At 49.7% G+C, this 25,378-nt stretch overlaps 1 protein-coding gene across 1 annotated transcript in view; it reads right to left on the bottom strand.

Moving 5' to 3' along the window:
* Positions 1–1,830: 1,830 nt before the first annotated feature.
* Positions 1,831–25,378, bottom strand: part of LOC738562 (putative EP400-like protein) — a 47,964-nt gene continuing 24,416 nt past the window's right edge. Inside the window, 10 exon segments of the mRNA XM_063786169.1 lie at positions 1,831–7,054; positions 7,383–7,576; positions 8,026–8,227; positions 11,429–11,484; positions 11,830–11,969; positions 12,810–12,992; positions 15,101–15,365; positions 15,969–18,986; positions 23,570–23,634; positions 24,714–24,824. Coding sequence (XP_063642239.1) covers positions 18,950–18,986; positions 23,570–23,634; positions 24,714–24,824 — 213 coding nt within the window. The 3' untranslated portion in view covers positions 1,831–7,054; positions 7,383–7,576; positions 8,026–8,227; ... (3 more) ...; positions 15,101–15,365; positions 15,969–18,949.

Raw genomic sequence — 25,378 nt, 5'->3', positions numbered from 1 at the left:
GAGACCCCGTCCCGGGGGGGGGCAGAACCACCCCCACACTCCGCCCAGGTCAGGGTGGCAGCCATGTCTCTGGAGGGTGGCACAAAACCAGGCAGCAGGCACAGCCAGCAAAACTGTCCACACCCGCGGAGTAAGGATGGCTGTGGGGGAGCGGAGGAGGGCGCAGCCTCACCAGAGCACAGCTGTGCCCGTCTAGCCCCAGGGGGAGATGGTGGGTGGGGTGTGCCGCCTGCGTCTGGCTTGCCTGCTGCGGCTCCCCGGGCGCTCCCCCACCTTATTGAATAAGCAGAGAGAAGCCCAGGGTCGGAGCGGCCTCTCAGGCCTTTCAGAGGAACGTCGCGCCGGTTCTGGAGGAGTGCGCCCCTGACCCAAGGCCCTCCCTTGCCACTGACACTGATGGCGTCCACATCATTGTGGCGAGGCGTGGGAAATAAAAAGAAACCACTGTACGGGTGGCAGCGACGAGCCGCACCCGAAGGCGCTCCTCCGCGGGCCCCGCTGCGCTCCTGGACCGCATCCTCCCGTGGCTGAGGAAGGAGGCGCATCCAGGCTCCCCCACCTGCGTCCCAGCCTCAGCTCTGCTACGGAGAGGCCGCCAGGCCGGGGCAGGCAGCACAGTGGCCCACACCCCTAGCTCCCCCAGCGTCCCCGCCCCTGGCAGCCCCATTGCCGGCCAGGGTCTGGCGTCTCTGAGCCAGGTGGCCCGGCTTCCTGGAAGGGCCACGCCGGCTGCACCAAGATCCTGAGAAGTCAGCCCAGGCTCCACGCAGCGGTTTGGCACATCCCACGAGGCGTCCTTACTGCAGCCCAGCCCTCCCCACGGCTCCTGCTCCCAGGGGCTGCGCCGGGCAGGGGTGGGAGGCAACACCAGGTGCCCACTGCAGGAAGGCCTGGGGGCGGCGGGGCTCATGGAAGGCATCCGGGGGTGGCGGCTGCTCTGGGCTGCGGCCCTGGGGGAGCAGCTCCCCTGGACCACACCTGGAGACTCTACCATCAGCAAAAATGACAGGGAAAAGGCCTCTGTACCACTGTCCTGTGACTGGGCAGAAAAGGAGGCCTTGCTCCCGCTCAGGGAACCTTCTAAAATGCACCTGCTGCTGCTCGCAGTTCTCTTCTTGGTGGGGCCTACAGCTCCTGGTCCAGGTCACAGCGCTTCCCATCAGGTGGGAGAGAATCACCGCCCACCAAGCCCACAGCTCTGGGGCCAGCAGGCAAAAGGCGAAAGCCCTGCTCATATTCCGAACCAGTGGCCTTTGAACACCATGTGCCTCCTGTTCAAAACTGTGCCTTGGGCTATGAGAACAGAGCCCGCAGGGACTACCATGCAAGTCTGGAAACTGCTTCCAAGGAGCCCGACCCTCCGTGGGCAGCCACTCCCCGCCTCGCCTCAATGCCACACAACCGAGCTGCTCTTTAACAACCCACGTTCCACAACGCTCCTTATTCTGGTTTTGTATTTCCATTCCGTTCTCCCGCAGACTTAGTCCTAATGTATTTTACGCTTGGAATCCTTTGACAGCTCCCACAGACTTCTGTGCAACAGAAATGGGTACGAAAATTGATCACAAGGCTCTAGGTGTTCAAAAACAATGACCCCGACTGAGAAATCATTACAATTAGTATTGGTATGCAAATAGTCAACATAACATAAGCATATTACAAACTATGGTAATAACTAAATATGAAAAGTGAAATTTAACCCCAGTGAGATGGATCAGGCTGTAAACTGCCCGATTCTGTCGCTGTTCAGGGCACCACTTGTAACCGCCCTCGATCCCTGGTGGACTGAACAGAGGGGGCGAACGTGGGAATAAAAGACAAGAGACAGAGTATATTTGAAAGAAGGGGTCAGGGGGCACCTTGCCTCTAGTGGACAAGGGCCCTGAGCTTTACACAGCCCTCCATATTTATTGGTAAAAGAGATCGCGACAAAGTGCGGTGATTGTCGGGTAATCGGCAGTCGGCCGTTTGGTTCACAGCAGGCTTGCGAGACTGCATCCTTCGAACAACAGGCGCTAGATTTTCCAGTAGATAACTTCAAGGACCCCAGTGCCAGGGAGTGACCGCCCTCAGCAAACCTTCTGGCAGCAGGCGCAGCTGTGAGTTTTACTCACATCCTACATTCAGGATAAACAGTTTGCTGATTGATCATATAGCCTCCAGTGGAATGCTGAGTTGGTCATGATCCCTTCGGCCTTTTTGGCTCCCAACATCAGGCTATTTTTTTTTTCAACCAGTTCATCCATTCATGGGATGACATAGATTCAGCACTGGTGCTGTTCTTATTTTTCGTATTTATAGATCAAAACACTGAGGAAAACCCACGCCCGTAATTAAGCAGATGGCACCAGGAGTTCTGCCGCTTGACTCTGAGCCCTTCTGAAGACTTCATCAGCTGGAGCTTGACAGGTTCTCCTTCACATGTGGCTGAAGCCAGAAGAGAAGCCTCCCGGCCTGCAGGCAGCTTCGTGGGTGGCACGTGGGGGTGGCCTCCTCAGCCTTGATAGCAGCACTCAGGGCTGTCCTCTGGCAGAGCCCTCACCAGGCAGCAGCTGACGAGGAGACCCGGATGATGATGGAAGCTCTGGAGACGTTCCTAAGGCCTCGTGACTGTGTTTGGAAGGTCTTTGCATCTGTGCAGCTCAGCGTGAGGGGCAGATAGGCTGAGCCACACCCTGGCAGCCTGGGGTGGTCGTCTGATTCTTGCTGTCCTCAAGCTCACACTCCAGTCTCACCATGCACGGCTCCCAGGCCCCCCCTTGGCCCTGGGGGGACCCTCCAGGGAGCATCACCGCCAACTCTTCAGCACACCCTCTGTCCCCTGAGCTTTGCTTTCCACATCGAGGGCCATTTGCCTTCTTAAGGTGAGTTTGTTTGTGGTAAATGTTTTCAGTTTTTGTCTGAGTATGTCTTTGTTTTCACTCTTACCCTTGAAAGACAGTTTTATCCCAGCACTTTAAAGCTACTTCTGGTTTCCACAGTTCCTACTAAGAAGGGAGCTGTCCATGGAATCGCCTTTTCTTCGTGAGAAATCTGTTTTCCTCCTGGATTCTTTCATGGTTTTCTCATCTGCTTTGAGTGCCACAGTTTGCCCAGATGTGTCAGGCACAGGTATCTTTGTCTGTATCCCGCTAGGGACTTGTTGTATTTCTTCAGTCTTTAGACTGGTAAGTTAAACCCATTCTGGAAAATTCTCAGCCATCCACTCTTTGAATATTTTCTTTTTTCATTCTCTTCTGGAACTCAGTTGAATGTGAGATTTTCTCACCCCTCCCTCTTCTTTTCTTATTTTTTTGCAGAGACAGGGCCTCGCTCTGTTGCTCAGACTGGTCTTGAACTGCTTGGCTCAAACAAGCCACCCACACTGGCCTCCCAAAGTGCTGGGGTTACAGGCCTGAGCACTGCAGCCAGCCTGTCTTCTTTGTCTTGTTTGCTAGTCTCATGCTACCATGATTATTTCTCCAGATCTCTCTGCAGCTCACAAATTATCTAATGTATTGTTTAACCCTTCCATTAAGTTTTTTAAAACTGCAGTATAGGCTGGGCACGGTGGCTCATGCCTGTAATCCCAGCATTTTGGGAGGCCGAGGTGGGCAGATCACAAGGTCAGGAGATCGAGACCACCCTGGCTAACACGGTGAAACCTTGTCTCTATTAAAAATACAAAAAAATTAGCCAGGCATGGTGGTGGACACCTGTGGTCCCAGCTACTTGGGAGGCTGAGGCAGGAAAATGACATGAACCTGGGAGGCAGAGCTTGCAGTGAGCCGATATCACTCCACTCCAGCCTGGGCAACACAGCCAGACTCCGTCTCAAAAACAAACAAACAAAGAAACAAAAAAACTGCAGTATAATTTACATACAGTCCAAGTCGCTGTTTCTGATGCATACTTCAGTTTTGATCAATGCACACAGCCATGTAACAACCATCAGCATCAAGATACAGAATCTTTCCACAGCCCCCAAGAATTCCCTCTTGTCCCTTTGAAAGTCAGTCCTTCCACCGCCCCAGCCCCTCGTGACCGCAGAGCTCTTCTCTGTCGCTATAGTGTTGCCTTTTCCAGAATGTCATATATAAAAACAAAAACTGCAGCCTTCTAAGTGTGGCCTCTTTCACTCTGCATAAGACATTTCAGGCTTATCCCTGCTGCCCCCAGCATCAGTGGCCCAGTCCTGTCTCCTGCTGAGTGCTGTTTTATGGAACTGGTGGGCTGCCGTTTGTTTACCCATTGGCCAGTTGAAGAGTGTCTGGGTTGCTTTCAGTTTTAGGTAAATGAATAAAGCTTCTGTGAACACTTGCATCATTTTTCATTGTGGTTACAGTATTTGGTTATTGTGTGGACATATGTCTTCATTTCTCTGGTATAAAGAATGAGGGGCGGGATTGCTGGGTCATACAGTAAATGATTGTTTTATTTTATAAGAAACTGCCAAACTGATTCCAGAGGGCTCCACTATCTTGTAGTTCCACCAACAAGGTATGAGAATTTCTGTTGTTCCACACCCTCACTAACACTTGGTTTTGGTCTTGTCTTTTTTTTTTAAAGGCATTCTCACGGGTGTGCAGTAGTTTCTCATTGTGATTTTTATTTGCATTTCCCAGAGGACAGTGCTTATTTGCCACCTAGAGAGCTTCTTTGGTGGAGTGTCTGCTCAAATCTGTTGCCCACTGTACAAAATAAGTTGTTTTTGTATTAGTAAGCTTTGACAGTTTTTTGTATGTTCTGGTTACACGTCCTTAATCAGCTACATGACTGGCAAAGGTTTTCTCCTGGTAACTTGTCTTTTCATTCTCTAAACAATGGTTTTCACATAGCAAGAAGGTTTAATTTTATTAAAGTATGACTTGCCAATTTTTTCCTTTTGTAGGCTCTATTTTTGGTGTCATATCTAAGAAATGTTTACTTAACCTATAGTCACAAAACTTTTTTCCTAGGTTTCATAGTTTTGAATTTTATGTTTGGGTCTATGATTCATTGAGTTAATTTTCTATGGGGTGTGAGGTAGGGATCAAGATTACTTCCATTAAGTTTTGAATTTCAATTATTACATTTTTCATTTTTAGAGGTTCTATTTGGTTCATTTATTATCTGCTTAGCCTCTGATACTGTCTTGCTTCTTATTCATGCTTTTTAGCTTCTCCTTTGTTTCTTCAAACACATTAAACATATTTGCATTTCCTATTCTAACATCTGAGTCTTTGCAGGTGTGCTTCTTTTGGCCATAACTTCTGAGGCCCCTTCTCTTGTGTGTGCTGTGATTTTCCACTATGAGCTTATAGTCTAGGGATCCTGCTGGCTGGAATTCCTTGAGGCCTGGGTTGGGGGTTCCTCCTGCAAGGACATACATTTCTTTCTACCAGAGGCCTGGGGGCACTATAGCTCCAGATATGCTTGCAATTAAAAGTCACAGTTTGCAGTTCTTTTGAACATGTAAATAATATGAATGTTGGCCCTATACCTGTGATGGAGAGTGCTAGCCAGGGGCCATAAATTTATAGGAGAGACTTTTTAAAGATGTTCCATCCACAGCCATGGCCAAGTGAGATACTGTTTCTGCAGTGAAGGTTAGAGTAGTAGTTTGCCCACTTCATCATTTCCTGGTAGTGTTTGCTGTATCCCTCTGTGAGCCCAGCCTTATATGGGGGTCTCCAATTTGGTTCTGCCCCTCCCTGGGCCCAAGGCTTCTCCAGACTGCTCCCCAAACTTACCTCAAAGTTCTAGGTCATCTGGGTCCATGGGGACCCAGGCCATAGAGTGTCTTTAGCACAGAACTACCTCCTTAGACTTCAGCCCTCGCCTGATTTCTAGACTCACTATCCTGCAGACTCATTCACGGTTTTATATATTTTATCTGGCACTTTTTGAAAATCAGGCATTTTTAGACGTTCTGTTGAGATAGATTTTCAGGTTCTCTCATCTACCATATTACCAGAAATAGAAGTCCTTGTCAGAGTGATTTTTCACAGAAATCATTGTAAATATGTTTGAAAAATTATACTATACAGCAAAGCAAGCTCTCCCCTAGAGAGCAAATATATGTAAAAATTACAGGGTCAGAGTTCCTTGACACTCGGCCCCTCCCCGCCTCCAGAAGCCCATGCAGGGAGCCTCCTCAGCTCTGTTTAATGGCTGCCTCCAAAAGGAAGGGGCTCAGTCCAGCCCCACTCTGGCCTAAGGGCCCTGATTGATGAGTGTGAGATGCAGCTCCCACAAAGCCCAGTGGCCACTTACCTTCCGCTGTGCAGCAGCAGGCCTGGGGCGGCCGAGGGCTGCACAGCTTTTTGCTGCTGGTGGTGTTTCAGCTTTCGGAGCTGCTGCATGTGCAGAGGCTGCACAGCCAATCTGGCCCCCTGTGGTGACAGCAGAGAGACAGCACGCAGGACACACGAAGCGCGCATGGACAAGGATCTGCATCTCACACTCATCATTGCCGCTGATTTGCTCAGAGGAGTAACCTGCCTGGCAATGACGGTAAAGGAAGTGCCTGCTGCCTTAAAAAGGAGAAATAACGCCCATGCCGCATCTCCCCTTAATAGAGGCAAGCAGCTCTCGCTGGGGGGTACAGCGGCCTCTGCTCCATTTGCTTAAAAGGGGGAGGTGCAAGGAATGAGGCTCTAATTAGGTGTCTTAAAAAATTAACACATGAGGTGCTGATGGTCGTTGTGGGAGTCGGTCTCGGTCCGGCACCCCAGAACTCCAACTGGCAGACAGGCATGTGTGACTGCTTCAGCGACTGTGGAGTCTGTCTCTGTGGCACGTATTGTCTCCCGTGCCTTGGGTGTCAAGTTGCAGCTGATATGAATGAATGCTGTGTGGAGCAAGCGTCGCAATGAGGACTCTACAGGACCTGATATGGTATCCCTGGATCTATTTGTGATGATTATATGGCAACCCTTTGCGGTCCTCCTTGTACTCTTTGCCAAATCAAGAGAGATATCAACAGAAGGAGAGTCATGCGTACTTTCTAAAAACTGATGGTGAAAAGCTCCTACCGAAGCAACAAAATTCAGCAGACACCTCTTCAGCTTGAGTTCTTCACCATCTTTTGCAACTGAAATATGATGGATATGTTTAAGTACAACTGATGGCATGAAAAAAATCAAATGTTTGATTTATTATAAATGAACTTTGTCCCTGAGCTTAGCTAAATGGTGCGACTTAGTTTCTCCCTGCTTTCATATTATCGAATTTCCTGGCTTATAGACTTTTTAAATTACATTTGAAATATAAACCAAATAAAAGATTTTACTGATAAGAAAAAAAAGTTAACACATGGCAGAACAACTCAGCAACTTCTAGAATGAGAAATTTAGAAAGGTTTGATGCAACTCACTCAAGTGAGTTGTTTCGAGTTTGGTGAGGCGAAGGTGGCTGCCTACCTGCCGCTTTTTGCAGCTGCCTTATCACAACACTGATCCCGTTGCGTTGATGGAAGCACTGTGACCCTGGCTGACAGCACCACAACTGCCAGGACAGACACCACAGGAGGCGTGGCCACAGCAACCTGGGCCATCTGGTACGTCAGCGCTGACATCAGTCTTGGGCCTTGCAGGTGGGAGGTGGAAACTCGAGTCTAAATAACAAGAAACAAGGATCACACATGCCCTGCCCTGTCACACCGCGTTATCCTTCCTCAGGGGTTGAAATCATCAGCCCCCCTCAGGTATTAAAAACAATGATGAGGCCAGGTGTGGTGGTTCACACCTGTAATCCCAGCACTTTGGGAGGCTAAAGTGGGTGGATCACCTGAGGTCAGGAGTTCGAGACCAGCCTGGCCAACGTGGTGAAACCCGGTCTCTACTAAAAATACAACATTAGCCGGGCGTGGTGGTGCATGCCTGTAATCCCAGCTAATGGGGAGGCTGATGCAGGAGAATCACTTGAACCCAGGAGGGGAAGGTTGCAATGAGCCAAGATTGGGCCATTGCACTCCAGCCCAGGTAACAAGAGCGAAACTCCTTCTCAAAAAAAAAAAAAGCAAAAAAAAAGCAATGATGACCGAACGCTTACAAGCCGGGCTACCTGGAGGTTGGCCATGGTGGTGCCCATCAACAGGGCTCTGGGTCTCGGGGCCGTGACCGTGGTGAGCTGGGGGCTCTGCTGTGGTGGGGGGTGATGGCTGCACTTGCACTTGTGTGGTTGGCTGCGCCCCGGGGAGGGCCTGCGGTGGTGGGGGTGGTGGGAGCAGCTGCAGTTTCTGTTTCTGGAGTCTAATCAAGTGCTCCTGAAGATACAGATAATACTCATGTGTTTCCTTAGTTGGCAAGCTCACTTACGCAAATCCGGAAGTTTATGTCTTTCTTCACTCATGCTTTTAAAAAGACTGTCAAGAGATGTACAGCTAATCAGATATAGATGCTACTACCAGGTATCTCTGGTATCACGGGCTTGCTTTCAGGAGCCACGTGGTTCTAACGGCACATCCTGACTGGCCCTCGGCCCCCACAAATGCACCGCCGGCAGCTCCCTCCCACGCATAGGACACAACACACACTCTTGCACATGACACACAAGGCTCATGCAGAGACGCACCATCCTCAGAAACACCCGCACACAAGGCTGGCCCTGGGCTGGCCTCGGGGAACTTGGGATTTGGGGAGGTTCCCACCATTCTCTGACCCACAGCCCCTCATCCTCTGGGCCTGTGCCGCCTTCTCCCTGCGTTCTGAGTCCTCACCACACAGCCCCGAGCTTCCTGAATGCACTGCACTGCTCCCTGTCACATGCATGTGACGTGTGCGCTACTCCTGCTGCCGTGACTTTCCCTCCCCCGTAACCACCCAGGAACTTCCTATTTGCTCTGAAGACTCAGCATGACCTCCATTCTCCCAGGTCAGGCACTCCTTTCCCTGTGCTTTCCGATACTCACCACCAGGACTGTGAGTTCCTAGGGGCACGTGTTGGTTTTCCACTTTGAGCAGGTGATTAAAAATGGACGGATGGATGGATGGGTAGATAAGAAGATGGGTGGATGGATGGGTAGATGGATGGACAGATGAGTAGGTGGATAGATGGATGGCCGGATGGGGTGGATGGATGGATGAATGAATGGACGGGATGGCTGGCTGAGTGGGTGGGTGTGTGGGTGGATGGATGGATATATGGATGGGTGGGTCGGTGGGTGAATGGATGAGTAGACAGAAGGATAGGTGGATGGATGCATGAATGAATAGATGGATGGAAAAGTAGATGGGTAGATGAATGGATAGATGGATGAGTGGATGGATAGGTGGGTGGGTGGATGGACAAGTTGGTAGGTGGATCGGTGGATGGGTGGGTGAGTGGATGAATGGAGGGACAGATGAGTAGGTAGACAGGTAGGTGGGTGAATGGATGGATGGATGGACAGACAGGTGGGTAGATGGATGGATGAATGGGTGGGTGGGTGAGTGAATGGGTAGAAAAGCGCTGGGACTATAGGTATGAGCCACTGCACCCGGTATATGTATTTTAAATTTAGCCATTAAATTTGAAAGATAAAGCATATAAAGTGGATGTTTAAAATCTTTTTCTTTTCTTTCTTTTTTTTTTGAGACAGAGTCTCACTCTGTCGCCCGGGCTGGAGTGCAGTGGTGCGATCTCAGCTCACTGCAACCTCCACCTCCCGGGTTCAAGCGATTCTCCTGCCTCAGCCTCCCGAGTAGCTGGGACTACAGGCGCATGCCACCATGCCCGACTAAGTTTATTTTTAGTACACATGGGGTAAAATCTTTTCTTAAATACAGCACAGACTCACATCATAGGGGTGCACCAAGTCACATTTCAGCTGGATGCCTGCATGTCGAAATCTCTGATTAGCCAAAGCCAATATTACCATCAACAGAATAAACTCTGTGACAGATGAATAAATCTGACATTTTATTTTTTAAATAATATTTTAAATTTAGGGGTCAAGCTTATTTGTATCTGTGAAAAATTCCCAAACTAGTACTTTTTCTTAAAAGACTTGTCAACAACAGAATTAAACGCTGTCCTTGAAGATGATTTTGCTCAATGCTGTGAATGCCACAGTCCATTCCAACACACAGATCAGAATCAGCCTCCAATCCAATCTTCCCACCACGCTTGATATTATTACTTACATGTTTGGAAATACATGTTGGTTCAAAAAAGATAAAATGTGCTTCCTAAAGTGTTCTACCATGGAGTCTCTCTTTATGTTTGTAGCAACTATTAATCTATTTCTGTATTTTATTATTAGAAAGTTCTTGACAATTATTTGTGGGCACAAAATTACCAGCTTTCACAATAATCATTCATTGTGCTACAGCCTTCTACCACTGCAACAACAGATACAGGTTCATATTTCAACTGACAGAACTTCTAAATATAAAATCCCATAAGGGTTTTTTCTTTTTTTTTTTTAAGCCCAAGTCACCTGAATACACACCGATATTTAAAAGTGAATATTCTGGCTGGGCACAGTGGCTCACACCTGTAATCCCAGCCCTTTGGGAGGGTGAGACGGGCAGATCACCTGAGATCAGGAGCTCAAGACCAGCCTGGCCAACATGGTGAAACCCTGTCTCTACTAAAAATACAAAAAATTAGTTGGATCTGGTGGCTCATGCCTGTAGTCCCAGCTACCGAGGAGGCTGAGGCAGGAGAATCGCTTGAACCCAGGATGCGGAGGCTGCGGTGAGCCAAGATCACACTGTGGTACTCCAAAGCCTGGGTGACAGAACAAGACTCTGTCTCCAAAAATAAAAAAAAGTGAACATTCAGAAACTCATCATTGTAAATAATATGGCTTATTTATATTATAGGTACATAGTCCCTTATCCAAAATACTTAGGGCCACACAGGGTTTGGAATTCAGACTGTTTCAGAGAAGTAAGGTAATGACATAAGTCAAATAAGCATGGGAAAGTGTTAGGGACGGCATCTGGCAGCCATGACCAAACACGCCGACGTTTCCACAGCAATAGCACCCAGACACACTCACCCACCAGGACCGCGGGGCTGGCCTGGCCTCAGTGTGGGTCAGGTTTGCTGCAAACTGAGTGAGCAAAACCTTTCTGCTGTCTGAGCTTTTAGAGTTTTAGAATTGCAGATAAAGGGTGTGAACCCAAGGGACGCTGTCCTACTGATCAGACATGGCGTAACCTGCCCCATCACAGGACACAGAGGACAGTCGAGGTGCCCGGTCCCCACACGGCAAAGCCAAAAGGCAGTTCGGGCGGAAAAACCAAAGGCAAGACCACACGTTTCTGTTTTGATTTGAAGTCATCCTGAGAAAATTCGATTTTGAAATTGACCCTTTCTGGGTGGTCCCAAAGATCGTGAGTAGATCTGTCCTCTCTGGAGGGAGACCAGAGGGAAATGCTGAGGAGACTGGAGACCGGAGCCCCCCGGCAAGGACACGGGCACCCTGAAGCCCCTCACCCGGAACATGAAGTTCTGACATCACAAAGAAAACACTCACCACGTCGCTTTTATTTTCCAGTGGAGCACTTGCTTCAAAGATGCTGGAATCTTTACCTACAAAGACATAATTCATAATGTTTTCAGGGCTTCAGTCTCATTATGCCATGTCACAAAGCACAGGAGCATAACAATGAATTCTAACAGTTCACCTTGGCAGTGGGCTATAACATGACGACTATTTGAATAAGTACACTATATTAACTTAGTTGGTTACCTCTTTTTGAATATTTATTCAAATTTAATGTCTTTTTTTGTTTCTCTTGAAATTCAATTTGCAGCTTAATTTCTACTATCTAAAAGATAATCTACGATCTAAAAGAAAATCATGAATTAAAATATAAAATCATTAGCTCCCGAGTGAAAACTTGAGGGCAAGTTGTAGAGGAAACGTGTGTTTACCTGCGCAGTACTAGACCAGGGACGCTCGATTTCTCTGGTAGTACAGGTGACGTCTGCTTCAGCCTGCTCGGCTCCTCCCTCCTGGCCCCGGCCTCCCTGCGCGTCCTGTCCTGCAGCTGCCGGGCCACAGCTCTGACCATCTGAAGACAATCGCCACATTGTCTGTGAGGGTCTCCACGCACACAGTAATATGGAAACATCTTGTTTTTTACTAGATATACATATTTAATTCTGGAGAATTCCAAAGAAAGTCTATTTTTCCATTTTTAGTATCCATTCATGATACTGCTTCAAGCAACAATTCTAATAATATTCAATAATAAAAAGTAAAATGAATATTCCCCTAGAAAATATCCCTTTACTGTCAGTCAAAGACACTTATGTTAATGGGCAATAAAGTCCAGATGAAACATGAACCACAATTATCACAGGGCTTTCTATGCAAACATAATTCAAGATAATCCTTCTCAGTTTAGACGGTGCCATGGCCAGACATGAAATGCCAGTTGGTATGAAATTGTCCACATGGCCGGGGGTGGTGGGTCATGCCTGTAATCCCAGCACTTTGGGAGGCCGAGGCAGATGGATCACTTTGAAGTCAGAAGTTCGAGATCAGCCTGGCCAACATGGCAAAACCCCATCTCTACTAAAAATACAAAAAATTAGCTGGGCATGGTGGCAGGTGCCGGTAATCCTCACTACTCAGGAGGCTGAGGCAGGAGAGTCCATTTAACCTGGGAGGCAGAAGTTGTAGTGAGCCGAGATTGAGCCACTGAACTCCAGCTTGAGTGACAGAGTGAGACTCCGTCTCAAAAAAAAAAAAAAAAAGACTTACAGTCAGTTAAAGTCTTAGAGTTAGTGATGAAAACTCAAACATTAAATTGGCCATATTAAATTTAGAAATTTTCTTTTACATAATATAATTACTTCTTCAATTCTCTTTCACGATGTGATTTCCACAAAGTACTATTCCAACCCACCTTCTTCACAGAGGCCACCTTCCACCTCTCCTGGGCAAAGTCTGTGGCCATCCACTGCATCTCCTCCAGCAGACAGTCCCAGTGGGACTTGGGCCGTGGGGCCTCCTGCAGCTTCAGCAGACGCCTCTGGGACCACAGACCTGCTTTCCTCAGCTCCGCAATGCGCTGATGCACCTGGTTCTCCTGAAAGACAGGAGCAGCCCATCAACTGTGAAGACAGAGACCCCAGCCCCTTTGTCACGGGCTCAGATTAAGGACCTGAATGAGGGAAGGCGGTTTCCCGGCGGTCCCCAGTACAGCCCACACTGGGTGCTGGTGGGGGAACCTGCAGTTCCCAGATGCTGTGCACACACCCCAGATGCCCCCTGCTCTAGAATCTGAGTAGGCTGGTGCCAAAGAATCACCAGAGAAGTAGCCATGGCCAGTTTTTCAGATGCCTTTACCATCTGCCATATTATATTGAGAAACATTTCAACTTCTAATTTAAACAGCTTGTAGCAAAAGCAACTTCTTTCGCAGATAACTGAGCTCTCTCACCAGCTTCATCTGCTCTGCAATCTTGTCCTAAGGGCTCTCTATGGCCATAGGGCCTGGTGGGGGATGGGGCGGGGCAGGTGGTGCTGTACTCTGGGCTCTGGACACCATGGCCACAGCCACACCTGCAGGTCTGAATGCACCTGGAGAGGCAGCTTTGTGACTTGCTGAGGGGGTGCTGCTTGTCTGCATGGAGCAGATGGAAAGGGGTGCTGCTGGCCGGGCGCGGTGGCTCACACCTGTAATCCCAGCACTTTGGGATGCTGAGGTGGGCGGATCACGAGGTCAGAAGATAGAGACCATTCTGGCTAACATAGTGAAACCCCGTCTCTATACAAAAAAAATTAGCCGGGCATGGTGGTGGGCGCCTGTAGTCCCAGCTACTCGGGAGGCTGAGGCAGGAGAATGGCGTGAACCCGGGAGGCGGAGCTTGCAGTGAGCCGAGATCGCGCCACTGCACTCCAGCCTGGGCGACAGAGCGAAACTCCGTCTAATAAAAAAAAAAAAAATGAAAAGAAAAAAAAAGAAAGGGGTGCTCCCCGCAGGAGCCGAGGGCAGACGAGGTGACAGAGGCAGAGTGTTTGCAATAACTGGTTACCCTCAAGGGCAGCAAGCAACCCGTCATTAACGCATTCGGTTCTCAATTCCACTAAAACCTTTACCCGGAACGCTGACTTACGGCCCTCACCATTTCATCAGAAGTGCTTAGTAGGGGAAAAACATTGAAGAAGTTAGACCTAGTCCTTTACACTCACTGGAAACACAGATTCCTGGGGAAGCACAGACCACCGAGAATATTCTGGTACTGCAGGACTCATCCCGTGCCCGGGTTTGGAGGGCAGCCCCTTTGGGTACCTGGGATGGTGCCGCAGGCAGAGGCTGGCGGGCCTGGGGAGCTGCCTGCTCCTGGGTGGGGAGGTGGAGCGCGAGCTAAACAGCCTGCCTGGTGGCGCCGAGAGCCGGCCTGGCAGGAAAGGTGGCGGCGCTGCGATTGGCGGCTGGGTCCTTCCCTGGACTGGGAGCTGTGCTTGTGGCTCTGTCGCCTGCTGCTGGGAGACCTGCAAAGACGCTGCAGCGCAGACCCCGGCTGGGGCAGCCTCCCGGCGTGTGCAAGCTGGAGGCGTTCTGCACGGGAGGCCCCGTGGAGGGGTCGTACTGCTGCTGCCTCTGCCTCTGCCCAGCGAGCTGCGCGGCGTGCGGCGTGGGGGGCATTCCTCCCGCAAATGCAAAGAAAGTCAAGCCCAGCTCTCCCAGTATCTCAAAGCAAAACAGAGACGCGACCTTAAGAAATTAGGGAGCCCACTGCTCCCCAAACCGAATAATGTCCCAGGTGTCCATTGACAGATGATGCGTAAAGAGAATAAGGTCTTAGCGAGGAAGGAAATCCTGCCACGTGCCACCGCGTGTATGAGCCCCGAGGACCTTCCGCTGAGTGACACGAGCCAGGCACAGAAGGGCAGGCAGATCCTGTCTGTCCCACTGACATGGGGTCCCTAGAGCACTCAAAGCCATGGGGACAGCAAGCGGAGCGGGGCTGCCCAGGGGAGGGGCGGGGCATCCGTGTTTCACGGGGGCAGCGTTTCCGTTTGGGAGGGTGGAAATCTTCTGGAGGTGGACGCAGGTGACAGCTGCACAGCAACGTGAACGTGCTTCATGCCACTGAGCTGTGGCTTCAAATGGTAAAACAAAAGCCAACCGGAAGAACTCCAAGGAGTAACGTTTGAATCATTATTATTATTTTCGAAATAAGGGCTCACCCCATCACCCAGGCTGGCATGCAGTGGAGCAATCACAGCCTTGTCTCTGCAGCCTTGACCCCTGCGCTCAAAGCGATCCTTGTGCCTCAGCCTCCCGAGTAGCTGGGATCACAGGCGCGCGCCATCACGCCCGGCTAATTTTTGTATGTTTTGTAGAGACGGGATTTCTGCATGTTGGCCAGGCTGGTCTCAAACTCCTGACGTCAGGTGATCCGCCCACCTCGGCCTCCCAAAGTGCTGGGATTCCAGGCTGAGCCGCCGCAACCTTCAAGAACAGGTTTTAAAAAAATCATTTTTACAGTAGTTGTTCCAGTCCTAAACACAGCCAATATAAAAGATTTGATTTTACATTTTACAACCAAAAAAGATGGAAATCTCTAGAATCTAGGCAGTGGCTAAACTATCAATTTGGCCCCATCATTCCTTTTCAGGCCCATGGTCCTGAAGGGACCTCCTTCCTCCCACTCGAGAGAACTCTCACCGGCAGATGAGGGCGGACAATGCCACAGCCTGTGATTGGAGGGTGCCTGCCTCTGGCTGCTCTGTGATTGGAGGGCGTTGGCCTGTGACTGGAGGGTGCCCTCCCCTGTTCTGGCCTGTGACTGGAGGGTGCCTGCCTCTGTGCTGCCTTTGATTGGAGGGCGCCGGCCTGCGACTGGAGGGCGCCCTGCCCTGCGCTGGCCTGTGACTGGAGGGTGCCCTCCCCTGTGCTGGACTGTGATTGGAGGGTGCCTGCCTCTAGCTGCCCTGTGACTGGAGGGCGCCCTCACCTGCGCTAGCCTGTGACTGGAGGGTGCCCTCCCCTGTGCTGGACTGTGATTGGAGGGTGCCTGCCTCTAGCTGCCCTGTGACTGGAGGGCGCCCTCACCTGCGCTGGCCTGTGACTGGAGGGCTCCCGCCTCTGGGCGCGCTTTTCCTCCTCTGGTGATCTGCAACCGCACAACTCGCCTCCCAGCCCCCACGCTGGGAGAAGGCGATGGCCGTGCCCTCTGCTCCGGGGGCTCCGTGCTCCTGGATGGTGACTCCCCAGGCCCGGCCCACCTGCCCGCCCCGCAGCCGCAATGCTCCTGGCTCACACCCTGCCCAGCAGCTGCGGCCTGAAGGCCTCGACGACCACCTGCCTCGGGGCGTGCACGTGGCGCAGCCTCTGCCACCAACTCTCCTCAGGCGGGCGCGGTCAGCAGCGCCCACTCTGTTCTAGCAGCAGCGCAGCTTCTCCACCTCAGCACCATCTGCGAGGGACTCTGCCTTGAGGACACGGGACCACCTTCCCTGGCCACCTTCTGTCCCGAGGGCAGAGAGGAGCGCAGGGCACGCCAGGCCCTGCCTTCCCCGGGGAGGCTCAGACACAGGCGACCTGACGGGAGTGGGCGCTCTGAGGACCAGGGAGAGCAAACATGACGGCGCAGGGCGGGCGCCGGGGCGGCAAAGGCCTCTCCAAGGTGGGCCGTGGAGCCAAGACCTGAATAAAGAGAAGGGAGCGGTCGGGAGCCGGTCCGGGCAAAGGCAGCGGGTGGCGGTCACGCATCTCTGCGTACTCGGGCCTCGCCACTCGCCAGTCTCTGTAAATATCTGCTGAAGGAGCGCATGGATGTGACTTACCATCATGGGCCGGTTTCCCGGGTCTCTAGGCACAGACTGATAGGCACGTACGTATACATATGCTGGTACCGGTATTTGCCGATGTGTTTTCCTTGAAAACTACGGTGTACTCACTCTATAAGCAATGCAAACTTGCAAAAATTAAAGAAAGACAAAAAACAGTAGATGCTGGCGAGGACGTGGAGAACAGGGAACACTGCACACTGTCGGGGGGAGTGTAAATTAGCATAGCCTCTATGGAAAATAGAATGGAGGTTCCTCCAAAAACTAAAAATACAACTACCGTCCAATCCAGTAGTCCCACTCCTGGGTGTGTATCCAGAGGGAAATAAATCATTCTCTTGAAGTCATACCTGCGCTCGCATGTTTACTGCAACACAGTTCACAACAGCAAAGACACGGAATCAGCCTAAGTGCCCATCAACAGACAGTTGGATAAGAAGATGTGGTGCATATATACACAATGGAATACTGTCCAGCCATAAAAAAGAATGAAACTGTCCTTTGCAGCAACATGGATGCAAACAGAGGCCATCATCCTAAGCGAAACAACTCGGACACAGAAAGACAAACACCGCACATTCTCACCCGTAAGCGGGAGCTAACTCACACGTCCACACAGATGTAGAGTGTGGAATGAGAGACACTGGAAACTTGGAAGGGTACAGGGTGAGGGGAGGGTAGATGCTCAGTGGGTGTGATTACATTATTCCCATAACGGCTGCACTGAAAGCCCAGACTTTGCCACCACGAAGTATGTCCATGCAACAAAACTGCTCCTGTACCCCATAAGTTTATAGCGAAAAAGTTGGATATGTTAAAAAAAATTAAAGCTTGCCATTAAATCTATAGAATATTAATTTTTTAGTGTGGTATTAACTGACACGTGCTTACAACATGGTGCCGTGCTCAGCGCCTTACAGACGTAACAGTGTCAGTCCCCAGAACACACTTGAGAAGTGTAATTATCGCTGTTGCTCCCATTTTACAGATGAGACAACTGAGAGGGGTGAGGTGACACCACATGGCCACATCCCCAGAGCCAGCGAGGGCAGGGCTGACCACGCTGCAGCCCGCACTCCAAGCGTCACAGCACGGGCCCCACAGAGCAAACAACAGTGCATGTGAAGACAGCCTGAGATCATCATAGAGAAAAAGAGAATGCTTCTACTTGGAAAAAGTTAGGAAAATACATGAAAACTCTTGATAGTTTGGTTTTTAATCACCTGTAGGGGAAACTGTGAGTCTGCACAGACACCGCCAGCCTGTGCCCAGGTCTGGGTCAATAAACAGATGCAAGGGCCCACTCTGCCCAGGAACAATCAACAGATGACAGAGTGTGCAGTAGCTTCAAAGCCTCAGAGCTCAGAGCTTCAGAGCTGTTGGCTCCCGGCTCCCATAGCCTACTCCTGGACTAGTACCTGCCAGGTGCTTCGGCACACAGATACTTTGTGCTGTCGGCATTAACTGCTGGAGAGGAACACCTGATGTCACCTCCAGGTGCTGTAAACCCATCCCAGGATGGCCCACTTGTAGGTGAGGCCTCTGACATCAAAGGAGAATCTGTGACATCAAATCCAATCACAGCACAGTGAGCCAGGTTCCACCTTCAAAGTTCATGCTACATTATCCCTGGTGCAGAACACGGAAATAGCACAGAACGCACTGCGGGCAGGACATCCTCTCTCTGATCCTCACCAGGAAGGGAGGCAGTCTCAGGCCTGGGTGGGACCAAGCTCTTGAGGCACCCATCTTGCTTTGCTCTGAGTCCATGCCCACTGCCAAGTGGCCTGCTCCCAGGGATCCTGCCATCAAGGGGGGTGGCTGGACAGTGAGTTCGGGGACACCCACATGCCAGATTCTGATGTGCCTGGCCAGCATGGGGAAGCTCCTGGGCACAGAGCTGAGGCCCAGGCCCTGCCACTACATGAGTGCCTGTGGCCTCCCCAGGCCCGCTCCCATGCCTCCAGCTCAAGGCACTAAGTGGCCAAAATGATGGCTGAGTGTAAAGTCACTTCGCTCCAAGCAAGAACTGAGAGGAGGCACAGGGGTGACCCCGTGAGCCCACAGAAGCCATTTGGTACCTATTTGTTGACTTACTTAAAATGAAAAAAGTTGAAAAGTACACTGCTAGAAGGCCTGCATGGTTTCCTTTTTGTTTGCAGGCTGGCTTCATGCTGGGTGACTGCTACATACCTGTGGGCGCCAGTGTTCACTGCCTCTTAGATGCTTCCATTTTTATGGAATTCACATCTCCAGGTACTGGAGTCCCCATATGTATTTGCTATTAGAAGACAAAAATTATGGGAAGTATAAATGTGTGTTCACTTATATCACACTGATTTTAAAATAAGTATTTCTCCACTGTCTCTTCAATTTCTATGACAAAGAACATGATATCACAGCTTAGAGCTATTGGCCAGTGATCATAAATAAACTCAAAAAACCCTCCATATTAGCCTTTGAATTTGACAGAAAGGAACAAAAATAATCTTTTCATCGTTTAGTGCTTTTCTGTGTACCACTTGCTAAAGGCAGCACAACAGAACCAGGCTTCAGAAGTAGTATGTAGATAAGAAATCTAAGTCACAGCTGCTAACCAAAAGCGGAAGCCAGAATTAAAACACCAGAGGTATCCATGTGAAAACTAAATCTAGAGCTTAGAAAAATAGTTGTATAAACTAAGGCAAAAATGACAATGTCAAAATATTTGTGGAAAGAAATAAAACTCTAAGTCTATAATATGTCTTCACCAAAAAACAGAAGGCTTATGTGGATTTGACAACAAACAAAATCTTAGTAACTGGAGAATAATGTGAAAAGAAAAATGTCTAAACGTTTACTGAGTAGAAAGCAGACTTAGGTTTTATAAAGTCCACCATACATGAAAATGGGTTGTACTCTCAACTCTAACTGAAATGAGGACAAAGCCACACAGGCCCCTGCAGAGGTGTCCCACACACAAGCACTGGAGCTGCTCTAGGTATTGCTTTCCATCTGTTTGCTTGGGAGAAGTTGTAATAAACCTTTCCCCCAACAAGCGCAGACCCTCAGGCCTTGCCTCATCATCTGGGGGACTGCATCTGTGACAGTCACTTCCGGGACACATCTCCTGGCATGGGTCCTCAGGGACAGCCTCAGAATCAACTCCTCAGAGTCATCTGCAGCATCTGTAAATACACTGATTGCTATTTTTGGGATATTGGGATAGGAAATGTATATGTGTTGATCCTCAGGCATTATTATCATATAAAACAACATTTGTTTCAATATCCTTGTATATGAGCCCTTCCTCAAGCAAAATGTTAAGTTTCAGAGACCAAAATAGAATGGCGATTTGGCTGGGCGTGGTGGCTCATGTCTGTAATCCCAGCACTTCGAGAGACCGAGGTGGGCAGATCACTTGATCTCAGGAATTCGAGACCAGCATGGGCAACATGGTGAAATCCCATCTCTACAAAAAAAATACAAAAATTAGCTGGGTGTGGTGGTGCATGCTGATAGTACCAGCTACTCAGGAGGCTGAGGCAGAAGAATCATTTTGAGCCCGGAAGAGCAAAGTTGCAGTGAGCTGAGATCGTGCCACTGCACTCCAGCCTGGGAGACAGAGCAAGACCCTCTCTCAAAAAAAAAAAAAAAAAAGGAACGGAGATTCAGACAGGTTCACAATTAAAACCAGTGCGCACTATTACTTCAAAGACTGTTAGAATGCTGCAGCAGGCTGAGTTTCAGAAATACCAAAAAAGGCTGGAAAAGATGCTTAAACAAACAAAAAACCAGGCTGGACAACATTAATTTTTTTAAATAAAAAGCTGAAAATTTAGCTGGGCATGGTGGCTCACGCCTGTAACCCCAGCTAGTTGGGAGGATGAAGTGGGAGAATCGCTTAAGGCCAGGAGTTCTAGACCAGCCTGGGCAACATAATGAGATGCCATCTCAACTAAAAATTTTAAAAATTAGCTGAGCATGGTGGTGTGGTGCTTATAGTTACAGCTACTAGAGAGGCTGAGGTGGGAGGACTGCTTGGGCCCAGGAGATGGAGGTTGCAGTGAGCCAAGATCGCACTACTGCGCTCCAACCTGGGTGACAGAGCAAGACCCTGTTTAAAAAAACAAAACAACAACAACAACAAAACCAGTTTCGTTTCTTTTTTCTTTTCTTTTTTTTTTGAGACAAGAGTCTCGCTCCGTCGCCCAGGCTGGAGTGCAGTGGCATGATCTCGGCTCACTGCAACCTCCGCCTCCCAGGTTCAAGCCATTCTTCTGCTTCAGCCTCCCAAGTAGCTTGGATTACAGGCATCCACCATTTTTGTATTTTTAGTAGAGACGGGGTTTCACCATGTTGGTCAGGCTGGTCTTGAACTCCTGACTTCAAGCAATCCACCTGCCCTGGCCTCCCAAAGTGCTGGGATTACAGGTGTGAGCCACCGCACCCAGCCCACTTTTGTTTCTTTACCTCGTTTAAGATGTTAAAGGAAATTTGTTTTTTTGAGCCAGTATGTTAACTCATCATGGAGATACGAGGCTGAGTCAGGCAGACGGCCAGGTTCATCCTCTTATTGAACAAGGGCAGGCCCTGCCCCACGACTGCTCTCCAGGGGCATCGGCACAGGGGTTTCAGCCCAGCGCGGGGCGCTGCACATGTGGCCTCGTGTAAAAGCTCAGTTTTTGGTTTCCACTCCCTACTGCTGGCCTCTCCTCAGCAGTCGTCCAGTTGTTTATCCTCTCCTGCTCTTCATACGGTGAACAACTGGAGGACTGCTAAGCCTCAGTCTGGGGCCAAGCTGAGCACATGACAGAGAGTGCCTCTGTCCAGAGTGTCCCCGGAGGGCACCCTCCCATGACACGCACGGCACCCAGCCCACCTGCATCTGCATCTCCCTAACTGGCCTGCACGGCTTGGTTGAGAAGTAAATGCATGCAGAGGTCCGCCTCCATTGTATTCTTGCCAGAAATGTTCAGCCTAAGTCAGCAGTGAGAAACGGAACACCCAGGCTGTGATGGCCTCTGCAGAGCAACTGGCCTTCGAAACATCAGCGTCGGGAGAGAAAGAAAAGCAGACCCAGGCAGGAACATGCCTCGAGAGGTGTGGATGCCCGCGAGCGTGACCGGAGGGCTGTGGTCATGTGGGACATGTTCTTGTTGGGAGACACACAACAAAGGATCCAGGGGTAAACAATCACGACTGTGACAACTTTAAAATGTGTGGAGATAGACAGACAGGTAGAACACATACATGCGGCCAACTGTTAACAACTGGTGAGTTTACCACTCACTGTACTGCTCTTTCAACATTTTCAGTAATTCAAATTTTTCACAATAAGAAATTGGAAAAAAGAGCCAGGCGTGGTGGCTCACGCCTGTAATCCCAGCACTTTGGGAAGCTGAGGCGGGTGGATCACTTGAGGTCAGGTGTTCGAGACTAGCCTGGCCAACATGGTAAAACCCCCTCTCTGCTAAAAATATAAAAATTAGCCAGGCACGGTGGCACATACCTATAATCTCAGCTACTCAGGAGGCTGAGACATGAGAATTGCTTGAACCCGGGAGGTGGAGATTGCAGTGAGCCGAGATCACACCACTACGCTACAGCCTGGGTGAGAGAGGGAGACTCTGTCTCAAAAGAATATATAAATAAAGAAATTGGAGAAAAGAAAATTGACACTGCCCACAGCCAGTTTGTTTGGAGAATCACACTGAACTCAACCTGTGTTCTCAACATTAAGAACATGACATGAGAAGAGTAGGGTAGAGCAGCCCTGTGTTCTGTCTGGGTCCTTGCGCTTGCTGGGGCCAGGCCACAGGCGCCAGCCCTGCCGGCCACAGGTACAGCACACTGGGCCACCCCACAGCCTGCATCCTGCTCCCAGAAGCCCATGCATCCCTCCACACTCTTCCTGTGGGATTCTGCATATGTCACCAATGCCATTTGTTACTCTGAGTTAAAGTTGTTTTTTCAAATGCTGCCTCCCTCACTAGTCAATTTTGAACCATCAACAGTGCCAGCTGATTAACAGATTAAAACTCTAAATGTCCTTTTTTTTTTTTTTTTTTCTGAGATGGAGTCTCGCTCTTGTTGCCCAGGCTGGAGTGCAGTGGCGCAATCTCGGCTCACTGCAACCTCCGCCTCCTGGGTTCAAGTAAGTCTCCTGCCTCAGCCTCCCAAGTAGCTGGGATTACAGGTGCCCGCCACCATGCCCGGCTAACTGTGGTATTTTTAGTAGAGATGGGGTTTCACCATGTTGGCCAGGCTGATCTCAAACTCCTGACATCAGGTGATCTGCCTGCCTCGGCCTCCCAAAGTGCTGAGATTACAGGTGTGAGCCACCGTGCCCGGCCAACTCTGAATGTCTTTAGCCATATGTACATGCATAGTCAGTAATATTTTTTCTATTACATTATAAAGCATACAGCACACCTGTTAGGGTGGCCACTATTAAAAAAATGTACAAGCGTTGACAAGGATGTGGAGAAAGAAAACCCTCCTCCTTGCTGGTGGGGTGTAAAATGGTGCAGCTACTATGAAAATGGCACGGACTTTCCTAAACAGTTAAACACAGAGTTAGTGCGTGACCCAGCACTTCCACTCTGGGTATATGCCCAAGAGAACTGAAAGCAGGACCTTGAAGAGATATCTGTACGCCTGTCTTCAGGGCAGCGCTGTTCACAGCAGCTGAAATGTGGAAGCAACCCAAGTGTCCACCAAGAGATGGATCAACACATGCAGTCCACCCATCCCGTGGCGTGTGACTCAGCCTTCAAAAGGAAGGAAATTCTGTTACAGGCTACAATGTGGATGCACTCTGAAGACATGATGCTGAGTACAACAACAGACAGAAAAGGACGAATACTGTATGATTCCACTTACTTAGGTTGCCGGAGAAGTGCATTCCAATCCGCAGAGACAGACAGTACAGTGGTGGGTGCCAGGGGCTGGGGGAGGGGGAATGGGGAGTTAGCATTTCATAGAGGCAGAGTTTCAGTCTGAGAAGATGAAAGTGTTCTGGAGATGGATGCTGGTGATGGCCACACAGCAATGTGAATGTGCTTCATGCCACAGAACTGTACACTTAAAAATGGGTAAAATGGGAACTCTTATGTATATTTTAACATAATTTTTAAAACATGTTTTTAAGTATATAGAAATGTTGACTGGGCGCAGTGGCTCACACCTATAATCCCAGCACTTTGGGAGGCTGAGGTGGGGGATCACCTGAGGTCAGGAGTTCGAGACCAGCCTGGGCAACATGGTGAAACCCCATCTCTACTAAATACAAAAAAATTAGCCAGTGGCACGTGCCTGTAATCCCTGCTACTCGGGAGGCTGATGCAGGAGAACTGCTTGAACCCAGGAGGTGGAGGTTGCGGTGAGCAGAGATTGTGCCACTGCACTCCAGCCTGGGCAACAGAGCAGGATTCCATCAAAAGGAAAGAAAGATAGGAAGGAAGAAGGGAAGAGAGGAGAGGAGAGGGGAGGGGAGGGGCGGGGAGGGGAGAGGAGAGGAGAGGAGAGATAACTGAGTTGCAGTTTCCAGGAACTTCCTTGTATTCTGAAATCTGAAATCATTGTTTTTTGCTACTCATCCCCTAGAATATGTTTAAAGAACAAAATCAACTCCCTATAGCAAGAAAATAATTTAGAAAATCTGTTTGTTTAAAAGCAGACAAAGGGGGAAAAAAAAGAGAAACATCCAAAGAGGCCACAATCGTACAGAAGCAATGAAAAATGCAAATATATCAGAAAAGCAAATGCAAATGAAAAACATTCCAGCAGAAAACTTAACAGAACTAATGATCAGAGACAAACACTTTTTAATTTCAGTAACAGTAGGGAAAAATAACAGCATCCATGCATTAAAACTAAGAGCCTTCACAAAGACGTTTCAAGATGTATTTTGAACAAAAGAGGACAGGCTCTTGGGACCCCTCTGGGGCCTGCCTCAGCACATCGAGTCCTCAAATCCGAGTGAGGAAAGTCTGGGGAGCTGCACTGTGGAGCCATCAGAAAGTACCTGGAGCGGCTGCTGCTGGGCTGGAAAAGCCGCAGAAGTCCTCGGCGGTAGCTGGGTTGCTATGGCAACAGGAGTCCCAGGCTGCCCGTGCTTTCTGGCCACAACCTTTACCTGAGAGGGAATATTCAAAGGGAAGGGAGCAAGAAGGGAAAATAATGTCTAAGCTTTGCAAAGTTGACCACCGCCTGCACATCCCATGCAGCTGGCGGCCTCAGCCACTAACAGAGGGGCACGGGGACACTGGGCTCGCTGATGCAATTTCAGGCCTCACAGGGCTGGAAAGAACAAATCTGGCCCTAGGCACTGAAGCTTTGTTTGAAGTCCAGTTGAAACCTCAATCTGTGGCTGGCAGGTAGCCACGGTCAGGCTACACAGGCCGTGTCCACACAGCTTCGTGCAGGAGCCCAGGGGCAGTGTCAGAGGGGGGCCAACCCCTCACGGCAGGGGCCGCAGATGCCTGAGGAGGCCATCCATGGTGGGGCATGGGGAAGAATGACAAAAAACACTCCCACTGAAAATGTGTCATTTCTTAAAAACACACTCTGATAAAACAGAAAGACAAATTAATCTGCATCTCCATAATGACAGCTTCTTAGAGTAAGCAAACCAAAGAAGCTTTCCAGATACATTAACTGCTTCAAGTCCAGGGTATTCAAATGGGAATA

This window comes from Pan troglodytes, chromosome 10 (assembly GCF_028858775.2).
Source record: "Pan troglodytes isolate AG18354 chromosome 10, NHGRI_mPanTro3-v2.0_pri, whole genome shotgun sequence".
Lineage (NCBI taxonomy): Eukaryota > Metazoa > Chordata > Mammalia > Primates > Hominidae > Pan > Pan troglodytes.
The sequence above is the reverse complement of the archived record's forward strand: the minus strand, read 5'-3'. Positions and strand labels throughout refer to the sequence as shown.